The sequence below is a fragment of the Dicentrarchus labrax genome, unplaced genomic scaffold (assembly GCF_905237075.1).
Source record: "Dicentrarchus labrax unplaced genomic scaffold, dlabrax2021, whole genome shotgun sequence".
Lineage (NCBI taxonomy): Eukaryota > Metazoa > Chordata > Actinopteri > Moronidae > Dicentrarchus > Dicentrarchus labrax.
The window spans coordinates 6931690-6956413 of NW_026136720.1; the positions used below are offsets into that span (position 1 = coordinate 6931690).

Consider the following 24724-nt stretch of genomic DNA (forward strand, 5'->3'; position numbering starts at 1 on the left):
GAGACTTGGAGAGCTGACTAACAAAAATAAGAAAAAGCTCAAAGCCTCAGTTGTCCAGGTGCAGAAGCAACTTGACAGAACTGTACTCACTTTTTCTACCGAGGAGGAATGATGTTAAATCACTAAGACACAATGTAAGGTTGTGTTGAAGGTGGATGAACAGTATTCTTCTCATTTAAAAGGGGCTTCAGGTAAACAAAGTTGCTCTACTGCATCACGTCCTCGCTTGTGGATTTATTCACCTTCTCCAAGCTGGTCTGCATCGATTTACTTCAAGCACAGGGAGCCAGTCAGTTCTTTAATTAAATGTCCACAGGGGGCAATAGTGTTCCTTCTTGAATATCAAGCTACTCCCTGAATGAAAGAGAACCCAACCGTGTTCATAATTCTTAATAACCCTGAATTTTATTAGATGGGCCTGGATCAGATTTATATTCAGAGTTAATTGTGTTAAATGTACTTTAAAAAAAAATCTTAAATGGAAAAATAAAAGTCAGAAAAAGCAGAGCAGTGCATCATGTAATGTTACATATGTGTTGCTTCGCTGTGCAGCATCCCACTTTACTGTTATATAACCGCTCTGTGCAGTAATCCACTCCGGGTTCATGATGGCATACGTGACCACTGTCCGCTGCGTGTTTCAGCGTCGCATCGACCGCTGCGGTGTGTCTGATTGAGCGACCCCCTACCCCCCCCCCCCCACTCCCGACCCCACGACCCCCCACGGTCGACGTTTCATGACAGAGACCAAAGGTGGCCTTGGGGTGGAAGAAGATCTGCCCTCTTCTTCTTCCTCCTCCTCTTTCTCCTCCTCGGTACCCGGGTTCAGCACCGTGGACAGCTCCCCGCCTTCAACCTTAAACCGCCGCCTGCGGTTGGGTCGTCAAACACCGAGCAGGAGAGCAGGAAGCCGGCTGCACGCTGAGCGATTCTAGAGACTTTTACCCCTTTTTCTTTTCTTTTTCTACCATCCCAAGCGACGGATGTGACAGTGCTGAAGAGTGTTTTTTTTGGGGGAGTTCAGGGAAACACCATGATCTCACGGTATAAACCGGTAAGTGCTGCTGGTTGTGTCACCTGGTCGCTCACACCGATCGATTCTCTCACTTTTGAATACTGGGCTGCACTGTTAGTATTTCATGAAACATGCACAGCATTTCCTCAATCCCACATATAAACATATCCACTGGGGACAGAGCTGTTTCATTTACAGACTATCTAATGATCCTGTAAGTCATTCCAGGTCATAGTTAGTCAAGGTATCCCTGTGTCTTCCTGCCATGGGACCATACATCATCCTGGGCTGATTTCTAGTGGGCAGTTATGGGAGGGTGTGAAATATTGGATGTGCTGGTTTCGCGGCAGGGCTGTTAGAGATTGTGGTAACACATTTTCACAGCCAGATGGAGAACAGTTTTATAAAAGATGAGCTGGAGCACAATTACCACCCCACCACCTCTTATTTTGGTAGGTGTGAGAGAGAGAGAGAGAGAGAGAGAGAGAGAGAGAGAGAGAGAGAGACCTACTAGATAGATTCACCAATGCATGACTCAACATTCACCCTCACTTTACTCCTACAAGACAAAATCCCCACAGTGTTTAAGTACACACACACTCTGTCCTACCAGACCTGATATATTTAGCTGGCATCAGTCTGTATCTGTGGGACTGTGGCAAAGATGTGAAGTCACCACATGACAATGGCAGTGTCTATTTTGGAGGGGGGCTGTTGTGATATTTAATGATTTTAGGAATGCATTGTTCGTGGTCTTTGCTGGGATAAGCCCCCCCGGCTATACCCTAACCTTTAGTTCCTGTTGCTGAAATTGGTGCTTTTTTTTCTTTCTGAGTGTCTTTCTGAGTCACTGCTGCTCTTCCACTGCTGCTCAACCCTCTTTTCTTCCACACACACTAATGCTTCAACTCTCCCCAGGCTAACAAGTAATGGACAGGACTAATCTCTGATGTAGGGCAACTACAGAACTAGAACCTAGCCAGTTATCCCAGCTGTAGAATACTATTACAGACACATTGCGTGATAAAAAAATCTTTAGTTGAGGTGTTGATGCTGGTAGTATATTCCAAGATGAATTCTCATTTAGTTGGTGAATCTGCTGTTGATATAACATCTGGTGCTGTGCCGTTTTGATTAACAGATTAACAGTTGTTTATGGAAATAGAAGTCTCCAGGGCTTTATTTATTAAAGAAACCCCATGTACTGTCCAACTGTTTACTAGTGTAAGGATGGTTTCACAAGTAAGAATTAATGTGTGACAGGAAGTGAGGGGACATGCCTGCAGTTGCTGTGAACTCCTCATGTTGGGTGTTGAAATGAAAGATGAACTGGAATTTCTTCACCTTCAGCTATGCCTGGTGTGTCGTTCCTATACATTTCATTGCTTCCAAAGTGCTTTCTTCCAAACACCACATGTTTTCCTGAACAGCCAAAATGTAATGTAACAAAAAAAATGTTTTTTGTTTTTAAAATTCGACTAAAATAGTCATCTGTGTTTGAAAAGGATAATTGGAAATTGTCTTCAGGAAGTATCTGGCGCCCACTGTTTCAAACTCTTAATGGCATCATTAACGCAAACAATCCAACCTAGTTTTTCCTCACATTGCATTCTCACCATTGCTGCACAAGTTAATCCAAACTTTCCCATTCTGCCTAAATTAAAGATGACACGACCAACACATACTTATGTCCCACTTAGTTTTTGTTGTGCTTCATATCTTCATGATAGAATTACAGTGTAATGTAATAGAGAAGGAAAAAGCATCTCCAGTTATTTTTAGGAAAACATTTAGTAGAATCAATGTGTCTCCTACTGTAGTTCATTCTCAGTGTTTGTGCACTGGTGGCTTCAAGTTTCTACATCACACTTGTTGGAAACTGGACGAAGGTTTGACTTCCAAATTTGTGATATAACAAATTGTGACTGTAGGTCCCGCCCCTAAAAGGTTTCCACCTTCAGCAGCTAAATGTTAAAACATCCTTCTAGTGTTGAACTCTGTGCATACATCAGTCTGCACAGTGGAGTTGGAACATCCAACTGTAGGAACAAGAAGAAAAACATATTTGTGAGTGGAGGGGGACTTTAACATTATATTACAGGAGCTAAGTCAGCAGTTTGTGTGTTTTCATTGAAATAAATGGAAAATGTATGTTTCTAAGTCCTCATTTTATTGTTTTGATGAGTCTAGGTCTCAATTTAGTCAATGGTATTGCGAGTACAGGACCACATTTTGATAACAGCTTAAGAACTATTCTGTCACTGTATTCTTGTGTCACTTGATGCCTGTTAAACAGCAGGTGACTGTGTGTGTGTGTAAACTGCTCATTACATTTAGGCTTATCTCCTTGCTCTCACTATGTGAAGGTCACCATGGCATGGATTACATCAAATACACAAATCATTTTAACCACTAATAAAAGGGCCACAAGTCTGTCCCTGCATGGATTATCAAAATCTGCTCCCATGTGGCTCTTTGCTGATCCCTCTGAATAAGTAGGCTGCCATTGGCTGCAGCGGGACCGGGCGCACAATGCATCCATCCTGAGAATTCATTCATATTTTATGTCTCCATTATTTATGTGTGCAGCCTGGTTATTGAGCCACCTCTGTCCTATTTCTTGTTCAGTTTCTTTCTATGTATAATGTGAAGAAAACAGAACAAATGACTGAGTTATGTAATTCCTGAAAACGTGGTGTTGGGATTTAGATTAGAGGGCTTGCTCATGCTTCACACGTACCTTTGTATGACGTTTGCATTGCTCATTCAGCAGCTGTGCCCCCTTTCTCTTTCCTTTCTCGCTCCTCTCTCTCTTCTCATCAATCACGTTCCCTCCTGCCCTCGCCCCCCTACCTTAAGCAGCTCCGTAGCTCAGACCTTCAGCCTGCCTGCACACTCTGCAACCCTCCATTCTCGTCTTCCAAGGTCGAGTTTGAGCTCTCCGTTGCAAAGAGACAGGAATAGCAGGTGCACTGCAGAATGCCACCGCTGCTCTCGCTGTTATGTGCGCGTTTGTGTGTGTATGTGTGAACATGACTGAATGCATTCCAGTGGAGCTGTGCAGCGCTGTGTGCAAGTGAAGCTTCAGTTTCAGAGGATGTCTGAGGACTGCAGGCAGACGGGATGCAGATGTTTCTCACCAGCATGGACGGGAAAGCTGCTTAGACTGCCGGAGAGGAGAGGGAGCCGCTGCTGCACTGGACTGTGACTGCCTCTGACCCCTTCTCCCTCTGTCTCCTCTTTTTCATTGGATCTGATATTTAAGAGCTGGATTTGAGAGGGAGCAGGGAGGAGGTCACTTTGGGAGATACCAGGATTTACTGAAGACGCCATCAGCAGTCCTTTTTAAAACACGACATGCTCTGAGAGTCTTTGTTTAAAATCTCTCTGTCTCCCTTCTGTCTCTGGTCCTCCTCCTCCTCCTCTTCCTCTGGCCGGTTCCCTGCAGAGTCCCGGTTCCACCATGTCCTTGGCGTTCTGTGGGAACGAGAATAACTCGGTGGCCTACAACGTGGATGGAGGGGTTCTGAACAACGGCTGTTTCCTGGATGCGCTCAATGTGGTGCCACATGTCTTCCTCCTCTTCATCACCTTTCCAATCCTCTTCATCGGTGAGTTTCGCAGGGAGGTGAGGTCCTCAGCCTCTTTCCACACCACACCTCCTGCACACACACACACACACACACACACACACACGCTTGTGCAAAAATGGCTTGTGTCAGCACAACTCCACAAGGATTTGAAATAGGACTGATGGACTTCAGCATGTTCTCTATTTGCCTGTTCTCAGTTGTATCTCTTTAAGAATGATTGTGAACTACTGCATGGTATAGTCTATCAAGCAAGCATTTATTTATATAAAAAAATACCGAATTTTAGTGTCTATACGCGTAACCTTTTATATTAATGAGCTAGTTTGAGCTAAATACACTCACTGAAGACAGTATGACTTTGGTAGCACATGAGGACATATTTCTTGAGCTGCAAGCAATTTTACAAGCCAGTGTGACTCTTCTGATGAAGTGTAGTTTACAGGGGCAAACAGATGCCACCATGCTGGCATTAGGTTACACATCCTCTGGTCTCCTTCCTGGCTGCTGGCCATTCTATTAGTGTCATCGTCAGTGTATAACCGGCCAGACCTGCGCCGCTGCACAGACACTGCTGCTACAGTCACACATACCTCATCATCTGTCCTGTCATGTCAGTGTGTGTATGTGTCCATTTGGAAGCAGTAAGTGCTTTTTTTTATAGTAGGAGGACAGTTTGTCACACCATACAGCTGGGGTGACAGTGGATGTGTTGCTGTTGTCGTGTAACCTGTCTTTATAACACGTAGACATCCTTAGTGGCGCATTACATCTCCAATTCATTCCATATTGTTTAACCATATTATAATTTTTTTTATTTTGTTGTTTTTATGATTGGATATTTTTGTACTAGGTGCAACTCTATTCAGCCATGCTAGCATCATGGCTCTGTGTATGGCAATATTGGTCTGTCTGTCCGCCTGTCAGTCAGTCAACATACCATTGACAACTAGTAGATGGATTGCCATGAAATTTCGGGCCAGACATTCGTGGTGCCCAGAGGATGAACCACACTGGTGCTATCCAGTCTTTGCCACAATTAGGTTGACATTTTAGGTTTTAAGTGAAATCTCAATTCTCATTCTCAACAACTATTATGATCCCATCAGGATGAATTATAATTACTTAATTGAGCGTCATCCTCAGGTCAAAATTAAAATCTTCCCAATAATTTGGTTTATGACCAAATATCTGCAAAACTAATGTCATTCCCATCAGCCCAAGCTGGACTTTAAATGTATTGCTAATTAGCAAATGTCAGCATGCTAAATTAAGAGGGTGAACATGGTTAACTTTATTCCTGCATTGTCTTTGCCTCTAGCATGGCTGTATAGTATTAGTCTTTTGTCTCACTCACAAGGTGAGATGTTTCTAGAAACCCTGTTAAGATTGCCTCTATAAATGTTTTTGTTTGTTGTTTTAAATAATATTTTCCTACATTAATTAGTGCAAATGCATTCAACTAAACTATGCTAATGAGCAGACTGAAAGTGAAAAGGCAAAAAGACTCAGTAAAAGGCAGTGTGAGTCCGTTGTTAACCTAAGATAACCTGATTGAAAGCTGCAGCGATTCCTCTCTCTCCCCCGGTCAACCTGAGTGGTGCCACTTTCCCTAACAACCTTTGCCAAAGTTGATCCTCCAGGAGTCACCTGACAAAACCTCTCAAGCCAGAGTCCTGTTAATGTATTATATTCTGCCCTGCAGCTATATAATGTGTTGCTTGTAGTGCTGGTTCATAAGTTCAGCTAGTCACATCAAGGATACCAATGTAAGAGGATGCACCACAAGACTGTTTGCTTTACACCGGCAGTCAGCTGTACGTCCGTTAGGGCTGCAACTCGATTATTTTCATCATCAATTACTCTGTTAATTCATTAATCACTTAATTATTTTGGATATACAATGTACAATGGAAAAATGGCCATCACCCAAAGATATTTCATTCAATGTCACATTAGACAAAGAAAAAACATAAATCTTCACGTGTCAGAAGCTGAAACCAGGGAATTATTCATTTTAAATGTATTGCACAGTACTTGAGCAGATGGTATGAGTTTGTGTGCAATAAAGCAAGAGATGCAGTGCATCTGTGTGTGTTTTTGATTGCCAGCCTGTGCCAACACCTCAAAAAGAAAAAACGTCCAACAGCTAAGGTGCCAACAGCAGAGGAGTAATTAGCGTAATTTGATCAGCAGAGATGTGCTTAATAGCGGCAGTGACTCACATTAATGAAATAAAATGCGCTTTGATGACTGAATCATTGTTACATTATAGTCTCAGTTGGGACAAACATCTAGCATCATGAAGGACAAAGGATAAAGGACAAAGTTGTAGCCAGAAGAAGATCTTAAATAATTCACTTAAAGGTCTCAGGCCAGCAGACGTCTAGCCGCTTTCAATGGCTTTGCCTGCCAAGCATCGAGCAATTTAATGATAACACAAGTTTCCTAAACTGTGAATGGACAAGAGACTCTGGCAGGCCCAGCTCCCAGCAGACCCATCCTTTGAGTATACCTTCTGTTAGTCGACAACCCTTGCTGCGAGTTTGAGAACACTGTGTTATGATGTTCAAGGTTGCACTGGGAGTAGAAGGCACAAAGACTGTTCACAAGGTTGTTATTCCAGTGAAAATGTACAGCGACTCACATAGAATTGAGTCATTTTGTCATATCTTTACATTTTCTGACTACAGAAAACCTTTTTATTGTACTGTCTCTGACTGTGTATTTAAAGTGACACTGTCCTTCCTGTCTCCTGTTTGAGGCTGGGGCAGCCAGAGCTCAAAGGTCCACATCCACCACAGCACCTGGCTTCACTTTCCTGGTCACAACCTGCGCTGGCTGCTCACCTTTGTCCTGCTTTTCATCCTCGTCTGTGAGATCGCAGAGGGCATCGTCTCTGATGGGTATGTTTGACAAACTAACCTTGTAAACACATCATGAATTACAGTCAGGTGCATGTGATGGTTTGTTATTTATGTCGTGAACTCTCGACACTGATTATGTTAATTATTCAAAAACAATTACTAATTTACTCACCTTCATAGTTTTGTTTATAATATTTTACAATAATTAGTTTTGAGACAGTGTTTTTAATGATGAAACGACAAAATGAACAACAAGATAATGGGACACAATGTATTAAAGTTGGTGTGCTGCTTCAGCTTCATTGTTGTGTGACAGACCGTAGTAATCAGAGTTCCTCACACTCGTCATCTAATTAAAGATCATTTCACAGCTGGGACGACAGGTGAATACAATTAACTGCAATTATTACTATTTATCAACCACCATTTGAGTAATTATCTGTAATACTCACCATAGAGAATCCTACCACATTTAGACTCACCTTATTACTGAGAAGGGCTGTGGATGGTGAAGATAACTCTTGTTCTCTTCTTATACCTGAAGGCTCTGTAGACCAACCCAATTTCAAACTGGAATAAAATATAAATGTTTCCCTCATAATCCAAAATAATAGCCTGCAGCAGCAACAGCAATTACTAAAGTTTATTATTAAGCTGTAATATATTTCTGTAGTTTATATTCATGTTATTTTATTCATTTATTTATTTATATTAGTTAATATTTATGTGAAGCATGGACTGTTAGTATGCTGACTTAGCTGATACCTGAAAGATGTAGGTCTTTGATATAATGTTATAGTGGTTTTTCAACCATATTCTGTACTAAATTAATATCTACAACAATACTTCTTTGTGATACTTTGTATTTATTTTAAAATTTTAATCTTTACCGAGACAAAAAACTGATAATTTAGTTATCATTCAACAACTAGCTACTGTCTAAGTTAGCAGTATGGCTAAGACTTGAAGTTGTAGTTGTTGATTGCTCACAAATTAACAGCTTTTTCTTGCTTAAATGTTATTGTCCAGAACATGGGTAACACTACGTACCCTTTTAGTATGAACAGAAGATCCCAGGAGACTATCACAAGCCTTCAGCCTCGATACCAGCAGCTGAAAGTTGCTAGCTTCGCCAGGAGCGTAGTGGGTCTTTGACTCCATCTATGACTCTTAAAATAAAATAAATAAAACAAACAAACTAGCAATATTGTAGAAATACAGCGTGCTGTTCAGTTGCTTTTAAACAGTGGTTGTTACAGGAGCCATTTTGACATAAAAAAAAACTTTACGGTTCAGTTCCTTTAGTGTAGCGGGTCCTTTCCAGTGAGTCAACATGTATAATTGCAGCACCCTGAATCTGTTTGACCTAAATGGAACAGAACCTTAATCAGTATCAGTGCTAACACCTGTGTTTACGCTACTATTTCACATCAAAATGGCTCCTGTTTAGCAGTGCCAAATGTAGGTGTTACGACTGAGCCTTTCCAAGCACATAAAATATATCAACATGTGCTCTAATGAAACTCTGACACAATAATATATAATGTGTGTATTTCCAATCTACCCTCCTGCCTGCTCATGAGTTTGTCGCTGAGGTAAATGTCAGTTTTAGGGTTTACACACAGGGAGACACAGCTGGATAGAGGATCCATCTCTGCCAACTTTCTATCTTTAAATCCCCCTCCTTCTCTCTGCTGGGGCCATGTGCATCCTGTTGTTGTCTAATGTAGTGAGTCCATGTGTGACAAGGTCCAGTAAACGCTCCACAGACATTTCTGCATGCTGGCGGCGGGTAGCTGCATTTGAGTAATTGCTGAAGTGAATAGAGGACCTCTCTGTCTGCTCGCCACTTTAGTGAGCTTTTCACACTGACTAGAGCTCAGGATGGTTGTTTATGTCTCTCTCCGTGTATATGTGAACTTGTGCGTGCATGTTTAATGAGGCACCTGCCAAATATGGGGAGACAGGTTCATCACTTCTACATCCATGTAATGAGATGCATGTAGTTATACATGCTCCAACCTGTGCAGGATACATTACGGAAAAAAAGTTTTGGTTAATGTAGACAGTGGTTAATGGAGCCAAAACATAGATTTTGTGCTTATGCTAAGCCTTTTCCTTCTCTATCTGATGTTCATTTGCAGGTTCAGCCAATCCCTCCATCTTCACCTGTACATGCCTGCAGGTTTGGCCTTCATGGCTGGCATCACCTCTATTATCTACTATCATAACATCGAGACCTCCAACTTTCCCAAACTGCTATTAGGTACAGTAATCACACAATCAGCAATCCTTTGTTTGTTTAATCATTTGCATGTCTTCTTAGTCATTTACTTACTGAGAACTGGTTTACTGAGCACACTGAAACACACCCCTTATATATTTTACTGTTGGTCTCCAGGTAGCTCCACTGAAACACTCAGTCAGGGTTTCAAACAAGAGCCCAGAGCTTTGTATAGCATCAACATTTAATCAAAAGTCTGAAAACATTGCTGAATAGTGATCAGAGCTTGTAAAGCCTGGATTAACAACACTATGTAATTAAAAACTGACCCTTGTCAACTCTTTAAACATTTAGTTCAGAACAACAACTGATTCAAATTGCATTCAGGATGATATAATTATAAAACAGGACAACGGGGTCAGTGCAGCCATTTACAGATGAAGGGTCCATTACCTTCAGATAATTATTCCTTTTCATTAAGAAAATGAGTTTTAGGTAAAAGATCTGCACAGTTTTCGGTGTTTTTAACAATCATCGCAATTCTTTATGATCTGGGAGAATTAATAAAACATCCCCATAGTAACGTAGCATACGTTTTTCTTGTGTAGGTTGGTAAATATATTCTTAGTCAGCTGTCAACCAATTTAATCTATTCATAAATCCATTTACTGTGAAACACATCAATACCACCCTTCACCTTAGTCCATTTGTTTGAGTCATATAACTCCCACGTCTGCTCCTGTAACGATCACCCTGATGCTTCTCTTCAGCTGTTCATTGTTTTCCTTTCTTTCCTAATGCATCATTAACTCATCTTTGTTCAGCTCTCGACGCTTGGCCCGCTACTCCCATCACATCGCTGCGCCTTCAGTGTTTAGGTCTCCGTTTCACAGTCGGCCTCTTGAGGGAAGTAACGGAGTGACGCTGGGTTCATTCTTGCACAAACACAAATGAATCCACTAAATCAAGGCTAAACCCCACACTTCCACTATTATCACAGTATAGATCCTCTCAACACTGTATCAGAGTCTGCTGCAGAGTCTGAGCTGATGACCTCATTACTCAGCAGTGTAATCTTTGCCTGATAGCGTTCTCATCTTTCATGATCAGTTTCTCAATAATGAACTGAGATGATGTGAGTCTATCAAAACATCTTCACAGAGTAAAGACAATTCACTTACCTGCTATTTACTGGATTAAAGGTGTTGACCTTGAGAGCTTGTAGGCACACATTGCCGACATGTTGCTGTTGACGTCTGAGGGGAAGGAGGAAAGGGAGAAGAGGAGGGTGCAAAAAGGAAATAAGTAGAAGAGGGAAGCACTAGCAATAGATAACACACATAGGAAATAGTTAAAGACTAAAACAGACAGAAAATACTTAGAAACCGTAATATCAATTATGCTATGGCTACATTGTGCAAATCCAATTTCAGGCAAACTGATTTAATATTGGTGGCAAAAATCCAGCTCCAGGATAATCCGGCAGTCGGGTAATTTATTTAATTTGCTCTTTTCGCCCAATGATTTGCTCTTTCTCTCTGAACCCGGCTGCATCTCCTCAGCCCTGCTGATCTACTGGGTGCTGGCCTTCATCATGAAGACCATCAAGTTTGCCAAGTACACCGAGCATGGCATCGGCCCCAGGCAGCTACGTTACTGCATCACCGGGCTGCTGGTGCTGCTGTATGGACTCCTGCTAGCAGTGGAGATCAATGTCATCCTGGGCAGGGTGAGTGTGTGTGTGTGTGTGTGTGTGTGTGTGTGTGTGTGTGTGTGTGTGTGTGTGTGTGTGTCACTCATGTGCAGGCGTGTGTAGCCGTCTGATTGTTGCCTGTTTTTAGCTTCAGTCATCTCTCCTTCTTTTAGTTTGAAATCCAAGCAGCTCCAGTCAGTGGTTGGATCTGATGATGCTACACTCAGGAGTTACATTGACCCTGCTTGTTACTCATTAAATAATTTTCAACCTTATTGAAACCTAACCTTATTTTTGTTTTGAGGGTGATAATGATAGAACAATATACTTATCACTTATTACATTAACAATCTTTTCATAAAGAGATTTATAAAAGAACCAAAGCACACAAAAAAAGTCAAAAAATCTAAATTGTAATAACAAGAGTCTACAGTCACTGTATCCTATTAGGCACAACAGTTATTTTAGTGAAATGATCATGTTGGCATGACAACATGTTCACATTGACAGTGCTAATATGCTGATGTTAGCATGCTAACATTTACTTATTAGCAATAAACACACACTGCAGCCAAGGCTGAGGGGGATGTCATTTTACATTTACAGTATTTATTCATGAACCAGCATATTGATTTAAAAGACATTTTGAACTGATGATGGTACTAGATGAAAAGTTAATGTTGCTATTAAAAAAATTTGTTTAACTAATTCAATAGTTCTTGAGATATTTCACCTAAAAACATGGATGACTGTACAAACCGTCACAATAATCTGTGCCGATAAAAACACATTTATAAATGAACAAAAACCTCTCAAGAAAAATGGAGCAAATATAAAGCAATAAAAATAAAAACACAGCCAGAGTCATAAAAGGAAGGACAAAATAAGACATAAAGATTATTGCATGAAGACAAAGGTCAGCTGTATAAAACAGACAATAAGAGCCTCAGGCAGCCTTCTGGCTCGTATGTGATTGCCAGCCTGGTGCCGAACCAAACTGTGACTGAAAAGCGATCAACAATATGTATAAAACTGATAGCAGCGTTAACTTTATGTTGATCTCTAATCATTTATCTGGCTCTAATGCATTGAATCGCGCTACAAACTGATCATGGTCACATCTTTTTATTATTCAGTTTTTGACATTCTTTGACAGTCATCTTATCATTTTGTGATTGCTACCACCATCTGAGAAAATGTCAGGCGGGTGTACACGCTGGACAGCTTAGAGTGTGTTTGCCTCTGTTAACCTCTGCACTGAGCACACATCTGTTATCAAGTCTCACTCCAGGAGAACAGAAAAGAAAAGGGAAATAATTTGAGCATTTGGTGTGCAGTTTATTTTAAAGGGAAAATATTGTTTTGTAAATGCATTCATATGATTAAATATTACTTGAGTGATTTTGTTGCATTTGTTCGATTTCAGTCTTGAGTTGGTTATGATTGGCTTCCATCACCATCAATTGTTCACTCAAATTCAACTGATTAACACACTTTAAACCATTAATTTGCTAAACACAATTGGTGAATATTATTCTTATCTTGACCCATTTTCAAACAAAAACGATGAAAAGAGAATATAATGAGATTGCCTTCGTATAATCTAATGTGAAGCAAAATTTCACTGCGCCACATATATTATTTTCTATTAATTCCATTCTGTTGACACTAAAGCTCCAGTCTGATAGTTGTGTAAGCAAAACATCTGTACGAAATGTTCAGCTTTACCAAGATTAAGTGATTGCCATGGTGACATCAGACCCCTATTATTAAACACAGTAGAGACAATATATTTCTTGGCAGCTCTAATTAATCCCACTAATAACAATGTTATGTGTTCATACTGTCATATCCTTTGTGTTGTAACAATCACGTGCAGTATAGAGATGTAAATTTATATGTTTTTTTTCTTCTCTTACAGCGCTACGTGTGTTTCGCCGACCCCCCTGAGGTGAAGCCTCCCGAGGACCTCCAGGACCTCGGTGTTCGTTTCCTGCAGCCCTTCGTCAACCTGCTGTCCAAAGCCACCTACTGGTGGATGAACACCTTCATTACATCCGCTCACAGACGACCAATTGACCTCAAGGTCATCGGCAAGCTGCCCATAGCGATGAGAGCCCTCACCAACTACATTAAGCTTCGCAAGGCCTTTGATGACCAGAAGGTTAGTGCACAGACTGACTTGTTGACCTGCCATTGTTGTCTAGTGCTCATAGACCAGTATTGAAAGACACACAGCTCATGTGAAACATTAATTCAACCAATACAAGTGCATTTACACAGAAACTGGTGGCATCCTGTTCTGGGAGGCAGTGCAGGTTGCTTAATATGCGGGTGATGAGTCCCAAGTTGCACTTCTTGATATCTGAGATCTTCTAACTGATGTGGCATCTTGCGTCATTGATGCTGAATAAATAATCACGGATATATCAAGATCTGCTGCTGATTGCAACAGAATGTAGCAGTAGATGATCTGCAAAAAGTGTGGGATAATAGTGGGCTCTGTCTCCCATGAATTCTAGTTTCTGTATTTTATTCACAAATATCAAAGCAAATGTTTGCATGTTATAAAGGTCCTGGTGTTATTTTAAGATGACATACTTGGGGCAAACCAGATTACGACATATGAGAAAACTGCTGTGTCTTTCCGAATGTGGTGATTATCGTCAAGGGATCAACTTGGATCTCCCAATCACAGACGCAAATAAGGTTTTAAGTATTTATGTAAGAGCTTAGAGTGCAGCTCGTTTGGCTCCTCACTGCCCCTCTTCTTCACATTATTTTGAGCCCATTTGTTAGTTCAACTGTCTTAATAAATTATGTTTAATTATCTGACGTGCATGAAGTGATCTGGGAATCCTGCAAAGTTTCTTTTTTTTTTATGTATTTATTTTTTTGAAACAGCTGTTCCCATGAAAAAGTTGATCTCTGTCTCGTGATGACTCAGTCTGGCTGAACTGGGACCATTAAACTGTATTCAGACGTCACAGAGCCGCCCAAATGTCATACTGCCCTTAAATGTGTACACATGTACATGCTCAGGCTTATTCTTCAAGTTTAAGTTCTTTAATACTTTCTATCTCAGTATTGTAAAGTCGTCTTTTATTTGGAAAAACAAAAAATTCACCATCAACCTTTTGACCACTTTTTTTGTGAAACATTTTTTTTGCTACTGTCCCGGTGGTCAGTTCTAACGCCGCTGTTTTTGGTTGATTTTGTTGTGAGGTGTTTCTAATATTTTTCACCTCTGTGTATTTAATTGAGGTGGACAGAATATTAGACACCTTTCAAGATGAGGGTGGCACAGTGAGTCAGTGGCTGTCTGTGTAGAGTCTTTCGTTGTGGGTTTTCTCTAGGTGCTCTGGTTTCTTCCTACATTTCAAAGACAGGCAGAATTAATGAACTGGAGACTCCCCTGGCTCTGGTCCATTGCATGCTAGGATTCGTCCACTGCTTACAACTCCAAGCTGGTATAGAAAGTGTGTGGTTGGATGGATGCTCTTTAATGCAACTATAAAAACAAGAATTTGGTCGTTTGATCCCCAGCTCTTATTGTCCACATGTTGAAGTGCCTTTGAGCAAACTCCTGATCAGCATTTGTCCTTCTGACCCATAGTTTGCAATACAGCTCATTAAAGTTCATGTAAAGATGGAAAATTATGAAAATGTGATCTGTTTGGTTGAGAAGTAAACAGGCTGATGAGGCTTTTTCTTCCCTTCTTAAGGATCACTCCTCTCACCCTGAGGCGGTGATCTTCCAGTTTCATTAATGCAGTCCAAACTGAGGATGTTTCCCCATCAGATATTTTTCTTTCTTATTTCCTCTCTCGCACTCACTTTCGGAGCACGTGTCAGGGGTCGGAGGTGAAGGGCCTCCTCTACAGGGTCACTGTTTTCCAGTGTTTGGAAGGTCAGAGAGATTCCTCACTGTTGCGTGTGCGTCCGGTGTGAACGCAACCCCACTTCCTTCCGGCAGGAGCGAGTGATGAGAGAGACGGAGAGATCCCAGTGGAGAGGTGGGGGGTGGGAGGTTGGGACATTTAGAGGAGGGCCAGGAGGCGCCGGGTCATTCCCATTCTACTGTGAACGAGGCGACATCCCGACCCCTGTGGGGGTGAAAGCACTGCACTTCATGGGAAGCTAGTTTCACTCTGTGTGTGTGAGAATGAAACGCCCTCCTTCGGTCTTGTTTGAACCCAAGGTAGAAAGAAAGGATGTGTGCGTTTTGTGTGTACGTGTGATGCTCGTATGAAGGCTGAGGTTCAATATGAGCTCAAATGGAAAGATGAAGACACATGACAACGGTCACGTCTGTTCTCACAGTTCTCAGAATGACTCATGTTCACACACACAAACACACACACAAAGTGAAAATGCTCTGGGAGTATTTACTGGACGTGATGTTTTCCTCTGATCATTGCTAACTGACTGACTGAACCAAGCTGTCTTGTCATTTGCAAAGCTACTATATATTGGACATTATAAATCACTGTAAATGAAGCTCAGTAGCTCTTCCAGTCTGCCTTGACAATCTAGTTAACTCTCAAAGTGCTTTTTAATGTCTTTTATCAAAGATTTTCTTTGGCGATTGAGGTAATATTCCAGCATCATACGTTATAGGGCAGTTAAACATGACCGACTTGCCATTAATTACCACATCCCATGATGCCGCAGCAGCAGTGTGGAGGATGGAAATGCTAAACTTGACCTCATTTTACAGGTTTCTGTTGCAGTAGAGAACCGACTCTTGAGTTAATGGTGTCGATTCAGCTTTTATGTTTAAGCCATTACTTCCTCTTGCTCTGTTAGCAGGCTAGTTTGTCTGACCCAGTTTCTTTTCCTTTGTTGTGCTGCCAGTTCAGCTCTACAGAGAAATGGCCATGAATTAATGTTTGGTGTTGTAATAACCAACTAATTTACCTTCAACTGCAGCCATTATAATTACACTCATGGAACAATGTGCCTGTATTACTGATAGATGGTGATTTATATTTGTAATTTATATTTTCCCTGAAAATGAAATTTCAATTAGCTTTATTCTACAAATAACAATCAACATTTGAAAGCTGATTGTTTTCAATATATTCACTCAGCATGCTGACATATTTCCATCCATCCATCCCATTTCTTGTCCTCTTCCCTCAGAGGCCGCAGGACACAGCACCCCAGGGCCCGAAGTTGATCTGGCAGGCCTTGAGGAAAGCGTTTGGCAGACCCCTCATCCTCAGCATCACATTCCGCTTCCTGGCTGACCTGCTGGGCTTCGCTGGCCCTCTATGCATCTCTGGCATCGTCCACCACATCAGCAAGGACAACCGCACCATTCAGCAGCCGGTGAGGGCTCAATCAAACTCTTCTTTTTGTCATACAAATTATTTCAATCAGTGAAATTAAATTAAACAAAGCTGTCTCATCTTTGTTTCATTCTCTCGTTAAGTTTGGTAAGTTTCTCCAAAATCTGGCAGTCAAACTTAATCTTGTTGTCTTTGCAAAGACAAATAAGTCTTCACCTGCTTGTCAGTGGTTTTTCCTCCTCAGCTGCTTTGTCTGTCTTTGTTTTCATCTCTTCGTCAGTGACAATTGTTGTTTTGTCTCATAGTCCCCTAAAACACAACTTTAGTTTTACATTCAGGGTCTTTTTGTACCAATAATGTATCTCTACATCATTTCTTAAAGCTCATGGGTTTCAAATCTGAATTATTTTTGCATACAGTAACATTTAGGGCTGTTAGATAAAGCCAATAGTCTTTTGCTTTTCTGTGACTATCCTACAAATGAAAAGTGGGTCGACTAAGACTCTTCACATTAACAGTTAAGTTAACTATTAGGGGGCAGCCGTAGTAACATTCAATACTTATGAATATATATACGAGGCACTATGAGTAAGGTTCATCGTTAGTAAGAGTTTAACACTCAAAAAAGGACTGTGTGGGTGTCCTAGTTCAAGCCAGCGCAGCCAGAAATCGCAGAAAGAAATGTGAAATAATAAAAACTGTCGAAATTTTGGCAGAAAAGTATGTGTCCAAAAAGAGAAATGTTCTGGTTTTTAGGGCCAAAGAAACAGTTACAGTGATTGACAGAATGAATCTTGGCTCCGGTGGCTCTGTTTCACTGTGGATTTCTGTCTCAGCTCTCAGTGTTATTAGCAGAAACATCAGACTTGTCTGCAATAACCATTTCCTACCTGCATTTGTTGAATCTTTATTGTGAGCCCATGACAATTGTGTGCCGCGGCAGTAAACACTGGTTAGTACAGGAGTTCTGCTTAAAGTACAGTCCCTGTCTTGATGTTGTCAGAATTAAACAGAGAACTGAGACAAGGATTCAGAAACAGACAGAACTTCAGCAGATATGACAAAGACGTCTTGGCTAATCTTTACCCCTCTCAAAGGTCACAGTTACAGTTTGATGAGAAGTTTATTTTGCCCTCTCTCCCGCAGTGCACCTTTGTACTAATTAAATCTGCGTCAAATATGCATGAGACTTATTGATGCTGGAGCTGTCTCGCTTTCTTAGATTCCACACAGGGCCGACTGCCGCATCAGAGAGCCACAGAAGGGCATCCTTCTGTAAGAATAACTCTTCAATTATTTGCTTGAGAGTCTTATCCACATGAGCCAGTGGCATATCAAAAGTTAATTTGAAAATGCTAAAAAGCCTTGTCAAGCGGTCAAATGAAATGTCCTCGACAGTCAAAAAATAGGCCAGTTTGTAAAATAGCCAATGAGACTGTAGCAGGATGATTGGATGTGGAGTTGAGGCACGTTTCTAATCAATAATTTGTGATCCGTCCTGGGTGGATGATCTCTACCCGATGCAGAATTCATCTTTGTGGGAGATACCGTATCCGTAGTTGAACCACATTCCTCTTTTGTTTCCAGCTCACACTCTACATATCAGCTGTGTGATACAGTCTGAGGACTCAACTTCAGTTTCATTTTACAGGCAATTTTGTAACATCACCTGCTGTGAAATGGAAATGATACATTTTAAATGTATACTGTTACCCTCGACGTTTGAAGTGAAATTCATTACTGACAAAAGCGCTTGTAGTCAAATCCAATCCTGCAGAGTTTAGTCTGTGTGATTGACGTAGCCGAGGAGCCTGCCTGACTAACAATGATAAACCGGTCGATACCTCTATCTCCCCCTCTTCCTACCTGACTGTGCTTCCAGATGACATTGCTGGGGATCTATTTCATTTCCTCCAAGGAGTTTTTGGAGAATGCGTATGTGCTGGCTGTGCTGCTCTTCTTGGCCCTACTCCTGCAGAGGACCTTCCTCCAGGCCTCCTACTACGTGGCTATTGAAACAGGCATCAACCTGCGCGGGGCCATACAGGTATAGTGTTTCAGGAAATTCTCCACCTAACATTTAGAGTCCATGAAGTTCTGTTATTTGTCCACATGGATCTGATTGTGATTGTCTTCTCCTCAGACAAAAATCTACAACAAGATCATGCGTCTGTGCACCTCCAATATGTCCATGGGCGAGTTAACTGTTGCTCAGATCTGCAACCTGGTTGCCATAGATACCAACCAGCTCATGTGGTTCTTCTTCCTCTGTCCTAACCTGTGGGCCATGCCAGTACAGGTAAGAAACACGTTTGTCTAGTAGTAGTGTGGTATTATCGTCAAACCAAGGGTTTAATGGAAGTCCTCCTACACATACCTACTTATAGGATTTTATTTATAGTTGATTCAGCCGCTGTATTGTGGTTGTCATGTGTTGTATAATGATGTGTTGTGAGTAGGTTGGCTTTTTGCCATTTTTCTTCCTTTATGTTATTGCATTGCTCTTTCATGGTGTTGTTGTTGCACTATTTTATTTGCGTTAAACTTTATTAAGCTGTGTTTTAAAGGTGTTTGTTACACTGCATCTTTTTTACTCTGCTCTGTTGTGTACTGCGTTGTGCTGCATGTTGTCTTTATCGTTGTGTACGTTGTGTTGTGTCTTTACCCATCAGTATAGAGAGATGTGAAGGCTGAACAAGGAGCGCCAGGTGTTATAGCCCCTGTGGGAGTTAGAAAAGATTCACTGCAAATGTGTGCGGTCGATGTGTGCAAGCCTGTGACCTTCATGCTCTGTTATTCTGTCCTATAAGTGGAGTGTGAAATTCATGACACACAGCATTGTATCATCAATATGGATATGCCATTATATACCAATACGTTCTCAGGAAAATAGAGCTGCAAACAAACATCCTGGTCAATCATAAAAATATGGAGATTCTGCTTTTTTTTTATTGCAATGAGCAAAACAGTGAGTGCTGTAAAGCTTTATTGGAGTACTATTTTACTGATTCTCTTCTGTTTCAGCTCATATTTCTTCTGGCCTATTATGACCTGTGCTGGCACCTCTTATTATATTCGAATAATATTCTCTTATCTCTGTATAGCAGAAAGCAATGTCCTGAGGATGTGTCCTCTCTTGCATGAAAAAGCCCAAAGTGCTTTATCATTTGGAAATGCCAAAAAGGATGACCAAGACATGAAATACAAGTAATCCTAGACCACAAAATACAACATGTATTATATTTCTTAACAAAGAATCATTGGACAGGCTGCTTCTGTAATCGCAATACAAACACATTTGTGAATTATACCAGTTTTTAGCTCATATTTATTATGAATTTCACATTAAACTTGAATAAATTTCGGAAGAAGATTATAAAAGCTCTCTAGATCTTTGTTTACATCATAACTTTTTCCAGTTTCTAATAAACAACACAACACCAACATCGGAATGAGAAATTATTTTACAATTCACCAATACACAATGAATATATTCATAGAAGTTGTCAGCAATAATATGAGAATGTTATATTTATTAAAAACAAGACAGAAACAGGCTGTACATCTTTCAGTGGCAGTATGCACCCACTGGTGGTTTCTTTGAGGTCTGAGCAGCATTAGTATTCTCCATCTGTATCTACCTGGCTGCCTCACACTGTGAATAAATCCATTGTGCTCAGTTTTTATTGCATCCTGCCCTGGTGGCTCGTGTCACTGGGCTTTTGAAGTTCACCAGCAATCTCAGATTTGTCTGTCATTGTCTTTGGCTCCTTATCTTCGTTGAAGCTTCTATCTTTGAGTCCCTGTTTCAATTAAGTCCCTGCACTGACGTTTTACTGCCCATTTTGTCACCTCACCCAATAAATGGTAACAGGAATTGTTTGCAAAGTAATGTCTCTCTAGTAACCAGCTCTGTACTGTATCTCGCTACCCTTTTTAGCATAGCGTGTTCAATATCTGCTTTTCACAGCAGATATTTTGACTGGTCACAGTAGAAAAAAACACAGGAAATAGCAGTAAGTGAGCCAGCACGCACACCACCAGGACCCAAACAGAGAGAGTTTAATGCAGTTCACCCATCATGCATTTTATTATTTACACAAAAACATACCAGGACCCAGGAACTAGCTCACCTAAATGGATGGCTATTGTTTTTATGGTTACCATTTCCACCTGCTAAGACAACCCAAAATATCTGCTGTGAAAAAGGTCTATTACATATCGGCTCAGTAGACTTAAGCTGATAATTTGACTTCTATTTCCCGAGCCTGTTAAAATGTGCTGCACTTAATCAGGAAACAAAAGGTTCAAAGCTGCTTATTAAATAGCTTTTACGTAAGATGATTACAGAAAAATGCATATTGGTGTCATTCTAGAGAGAAGATGTTGCCTAACTTGTTTTTAGCAATGCTGTGGTGGTGGTGGTGGTGATGTGGCGATGGTTGTTTTGGTCACGTTCATAGTTCACCACATTGGTCCAGACTAAAAATAATCTCACTTTTCCTGTAAAATATCTCAACATCTACAAGATAAAGTGGCACAAAGTTTTGTGAAGACATTTCTGGTTCCCCACAAGAATTCTAATGACTCTGGTGATTCACTGACTCTCTTTGTAGTTCCCCTTTTTATTGTACTCATAAACCAAGACTTTGGTTTATGAGTACTGTAAAAGTTCAATTAATAGCCAGGGATTTTATTTGCTTCGATCACTGGACTCAACCTGTCTTTATTTGGAACAGGCTTCTATATGGGACAGGCTTTTAATTCCCATTGCACAAAACCCTTGCTTAGCAAAGACGAGAAATATGATGATGAAATTGTTTATTTAAACCAGCATTATTATAACACTGTGACCCTGTTAGCACGTCGCTGTTAACATTTAACTCAAAGCACCACTCCGCCTAAATATAGCCGGTAGCAGGGCTTTTGACTCCTTTAGCGTGAGGTGCTGGGGAAGTAATGCAGTTAGAAAGTGTTCCGGGAAATTAGAGGAAGTAATTGTACTGTATGTTGCTATATGTAGCGAGAAGCTGACAGAAACACTGTGGGAGTTGGTGGCTCCACGACTTTACACTGCAATTGACATGCCAAGTACCGTGGTTACACATGACTCACACCTAAAAGGCAGTCACTGTAAAAAAAGTGTTGCTTTTTCTACAGTTATTACATGAAGGAAATGAAATCATATGATGCTTTCCTTTTTACCCATCACCCTCCTCGTCCCCAGTGGCACACATTATCCTTTGACAGATGAAGGAGAGGGTGTGTGAGTGTGAAATGTCACATCTATCTCCATCTGGTTGTGACTCCTGGGGATTTCTGAGCCCAGCGTGTGGTCAGTGTGATGCCAAAGACGGTGGGTGGCTGGAAGGGAGCCAAGGACAGGTAGAAACATGACTCATCTCTGAGACCGAGAGAGTTACTGTGTGTGGAGGATGAAAAAAAGCTTCATTTTCATAAATAGATAGATAGATAGATAGATAGATAGATAGATAGATAGATAGATAGATAGATAGATAGATAGATAGATAGATACTTTATTTATCCCGAGGGAAATTCAAGAAATTAAAAAAATTAATTAAGCCTGATCATTCTTAATTCATCGCTCAACTTACATTGCAGAAATGTGCTGCTTGGCTTGTTGCTTTGCTTGTAAGCATGTGTAAATGTCAGCGAATTCATCTAGTTTCTTCGTAAGGCTGTTGTCATTCTCTGAAATCAGGGTTTTAAGCTTTGTGTCACTTACATGCTAACAGCCCGTATTGTGCTCAAGGTCATTGGCTCTCACAAAGCAGTGCATTGTGGTAATCCGGTTTTCATAAGGTCGGTGGAGAGCGATGTGTAATATTGTATAACTCATTTTTCTCTCCACAAGGTTAATATGTTTTCTGTCTTTCTTTCTCTGTGTCTTCCTCTCTCAGATAATTGTGGGAGTGATCCTGCTCTACTACCTCTTGGGAATCAGTGCCTTGATTGGAGCGACCGTCATCGCTGTGTTAGCTCCTGTCCAATACTTTGTGGCCACCAAGCTGTCCCAAACACAAAAGAGCACTCTGGTGAGTATTTCTATTGGGCTGATGGCAGAGACGGAGTGCTGTTTTTGACTGTTTTTACCTATTTTCAGCTATGCTAGCGGTTATGGAGTGCAGTGCCTATTGGTTGAACAGGCTGTTTGCATCCCTAATAATGTGCTTCTGGGTAATGAGTACTGTAAGCATAATATTCTGCTACCTGATATTTTCCATTAGGTACTATTCATTTAAATTCATGTATATTTATGTTATCTTCCAGAAATAAATAGAAAAGAACAAATGCAGAGCTGCCTTTGACTATGATTTTCACCCATCTGGCCTCCCCTACACTGAATTTCTGGGGACGCCACTGGTTGCGAGCACAGCTGCAGACACTTTGTTTTGTTATTATCATGCTGGAATCAATTTAGTTTTAGAAACTTTTTATTCCAATACATCACAGAGAAACTAAAAGTAGTGGGCAGTTTTTTACCAGAGTTTATTCATATGTTAGATAAATGCTGTCTCTGTTTCAAAGAGGTCATGCAGCACTTTGCAAACAGAGTTGGTCAATATTGGTTTGGCCACATCATACCAGGTAATAAAGAGGATGTAATAATGGCGTTGAATCATAATGTCACATGCTCTCTCTCTCTCTCTCTCTCTCTCTCTCTCTCTCTCTCTCTCTCTCTCTCTCTCTCTCTCTCTTTCTTTCTCTCTCTCTCTCATATACACTCACAGACACACAGCTGGAAACCTCAAAATAACAGTTATTATCTCCTCGGGGAATAAAATCTTTATTTTATCCAGATAAAAGGAACAACAAGCTGGCTTCAATCACATACAACATGCTCTTGCTTCAAGCCTTTCTGTTGCTTCCTGCTGCTACATTCAGTGAGAGCAGTTGTATGTATTGATAATGTTTTTATTACTGTGGAGCCTGATTTTACACTGGAAAAAAACACTTTGCTTTCATGGCTTAGATGTTTGTGTTGGTGATTGAACCCAAGAAGTAAAGGTGATTACACTCTTGTTGCCCTCTGGCTGCACCTCATATAGTTTATCTCTCCTTGATGTGTCAAATTACGGTGGTGTCATCAAAGTCTCGATTTCCACTGGCAGGAATACTCCAGTGAACGTCTAAAGAAGACCAATGAGCTCCTGCGGGGCATCAAGCTGCTGAAGCTGTACGCCTGGGAGCACATTTTCTGTGACAGTGTGGAGGAGACCAGGAGCAAAGAGCTCACCAGCCTGAAGGCCTTCGCTCTTTACTCATCAATATCCAGTAAGGCACTTTGTTTCCTCTGCAGACACTGAATTATGCTCTCTGAGATTTGACCTTCATGAAATAGAAAAAAAAAATGTTTCATCCTCAGAAAAAATATTCACCCAAACGTCCAAAGCTTTATAATACATCACTATTTACTTAAATAGTGTGTTTCTATCGTAATTCCAACTCTATGAACCCACAATTTCCTGTCAACATCTATAATTCAACGCACAAGTATAAAAATGAATGTATGTAAACAAAGCCAATGTTTTAGGTACAGCAACTTTCATTAATTTCCCATTTACTAAGACTAAGACATCACTGTAAATATGCACTCAATACTTATTTGTTTTCCACAGTTTGTCCTCCTTATCTTCTTCCACACTCTCAGATGAACAGTGGCTGCAGCCTGCAAGGCTCCAGTCCTGTAATAGACCAATGTCCAATCAAAAATCAATAATTGCGGATTTAAGGAGAGTGAGCAGTTGCCTCCTGGACAATTTTTACGAGAGTGATGGAACAGAACACTTTCATTGCAATGATAGAAACCAGTGCAGTGATGAGACTTCACTATCTCTGCAAAAACAGCCTTGTTTTTATTCTTTATCCAACTTGCTGCTTGATTGACAATGGAAAGTCACAGAAAATGATTGGCAGAGAAGAGTTGATAATGAGCAACAGATGTCCCAACACAGGATGCCATAATTACCCAGTATGCACTTGCTTACAGACTGCTGGTCCAACAGCACACCCAAGACAT

At 40.8% G+C, this 24724-nt stretch overlaps 1 protein-coding gene across 4 annotated transcripts in view; it reads left to right on the forward strand.

The window, feature by feature from the left end:
* Window positions 1-720: 720 nt before the first annotated feature.
* abcc8 (ATP-binding cassette, sub-family C (CFTR/MRP), member 8) overlaps window positions 721-24724 on the forward strand; it is a 55781-nt gene continuing 31777 nt past the window's right edge. For 3 of the 4 annotated variants that reach the window (XM_051380753.1, XM_051380754.1, XM_051380755.1), the window contains exons 1-11: window positions 721-1054; window positions 4464-4626; window positions 7370-7511; window positions 9617-9738; window positions 11259-11425; window positions 13311-13553; window positions 16535-16723; window positions 18566-18730; window positions 18827-18982; window positions 22605-22739; window positions 23817-23979. In XM_051380753.1, coding sequence (XP_051236713.1) covers window positions 1034-1054; window positions 4464-4626; window positions 7370-7511; window positions 9617-9738; window positions 11259-11425; window positions 13311-13553; window positions 16535-16723; window positions 18566-18730; window positions 18827-18982; window positions 22605-22739; window positions 23817-23979 — 1666 coding nt within the window. In that variant the 5' untranslated portion in view covers window positions 721-1033. The remainder of the gene's footprint in view (window positions 1055-4463; window positions 4627-7369; window positions 7512-9616; window positions 9739-11258; window positions 11426-13310; window positions 13554-16534; window positions 16724-18565; window positions 18731-18826; window positions 18983-22604; window positions 22740-23816; window positions 23980-24724) is intronic. The other variant, XM_051380756.1, reaches the window with a different exon arrangement.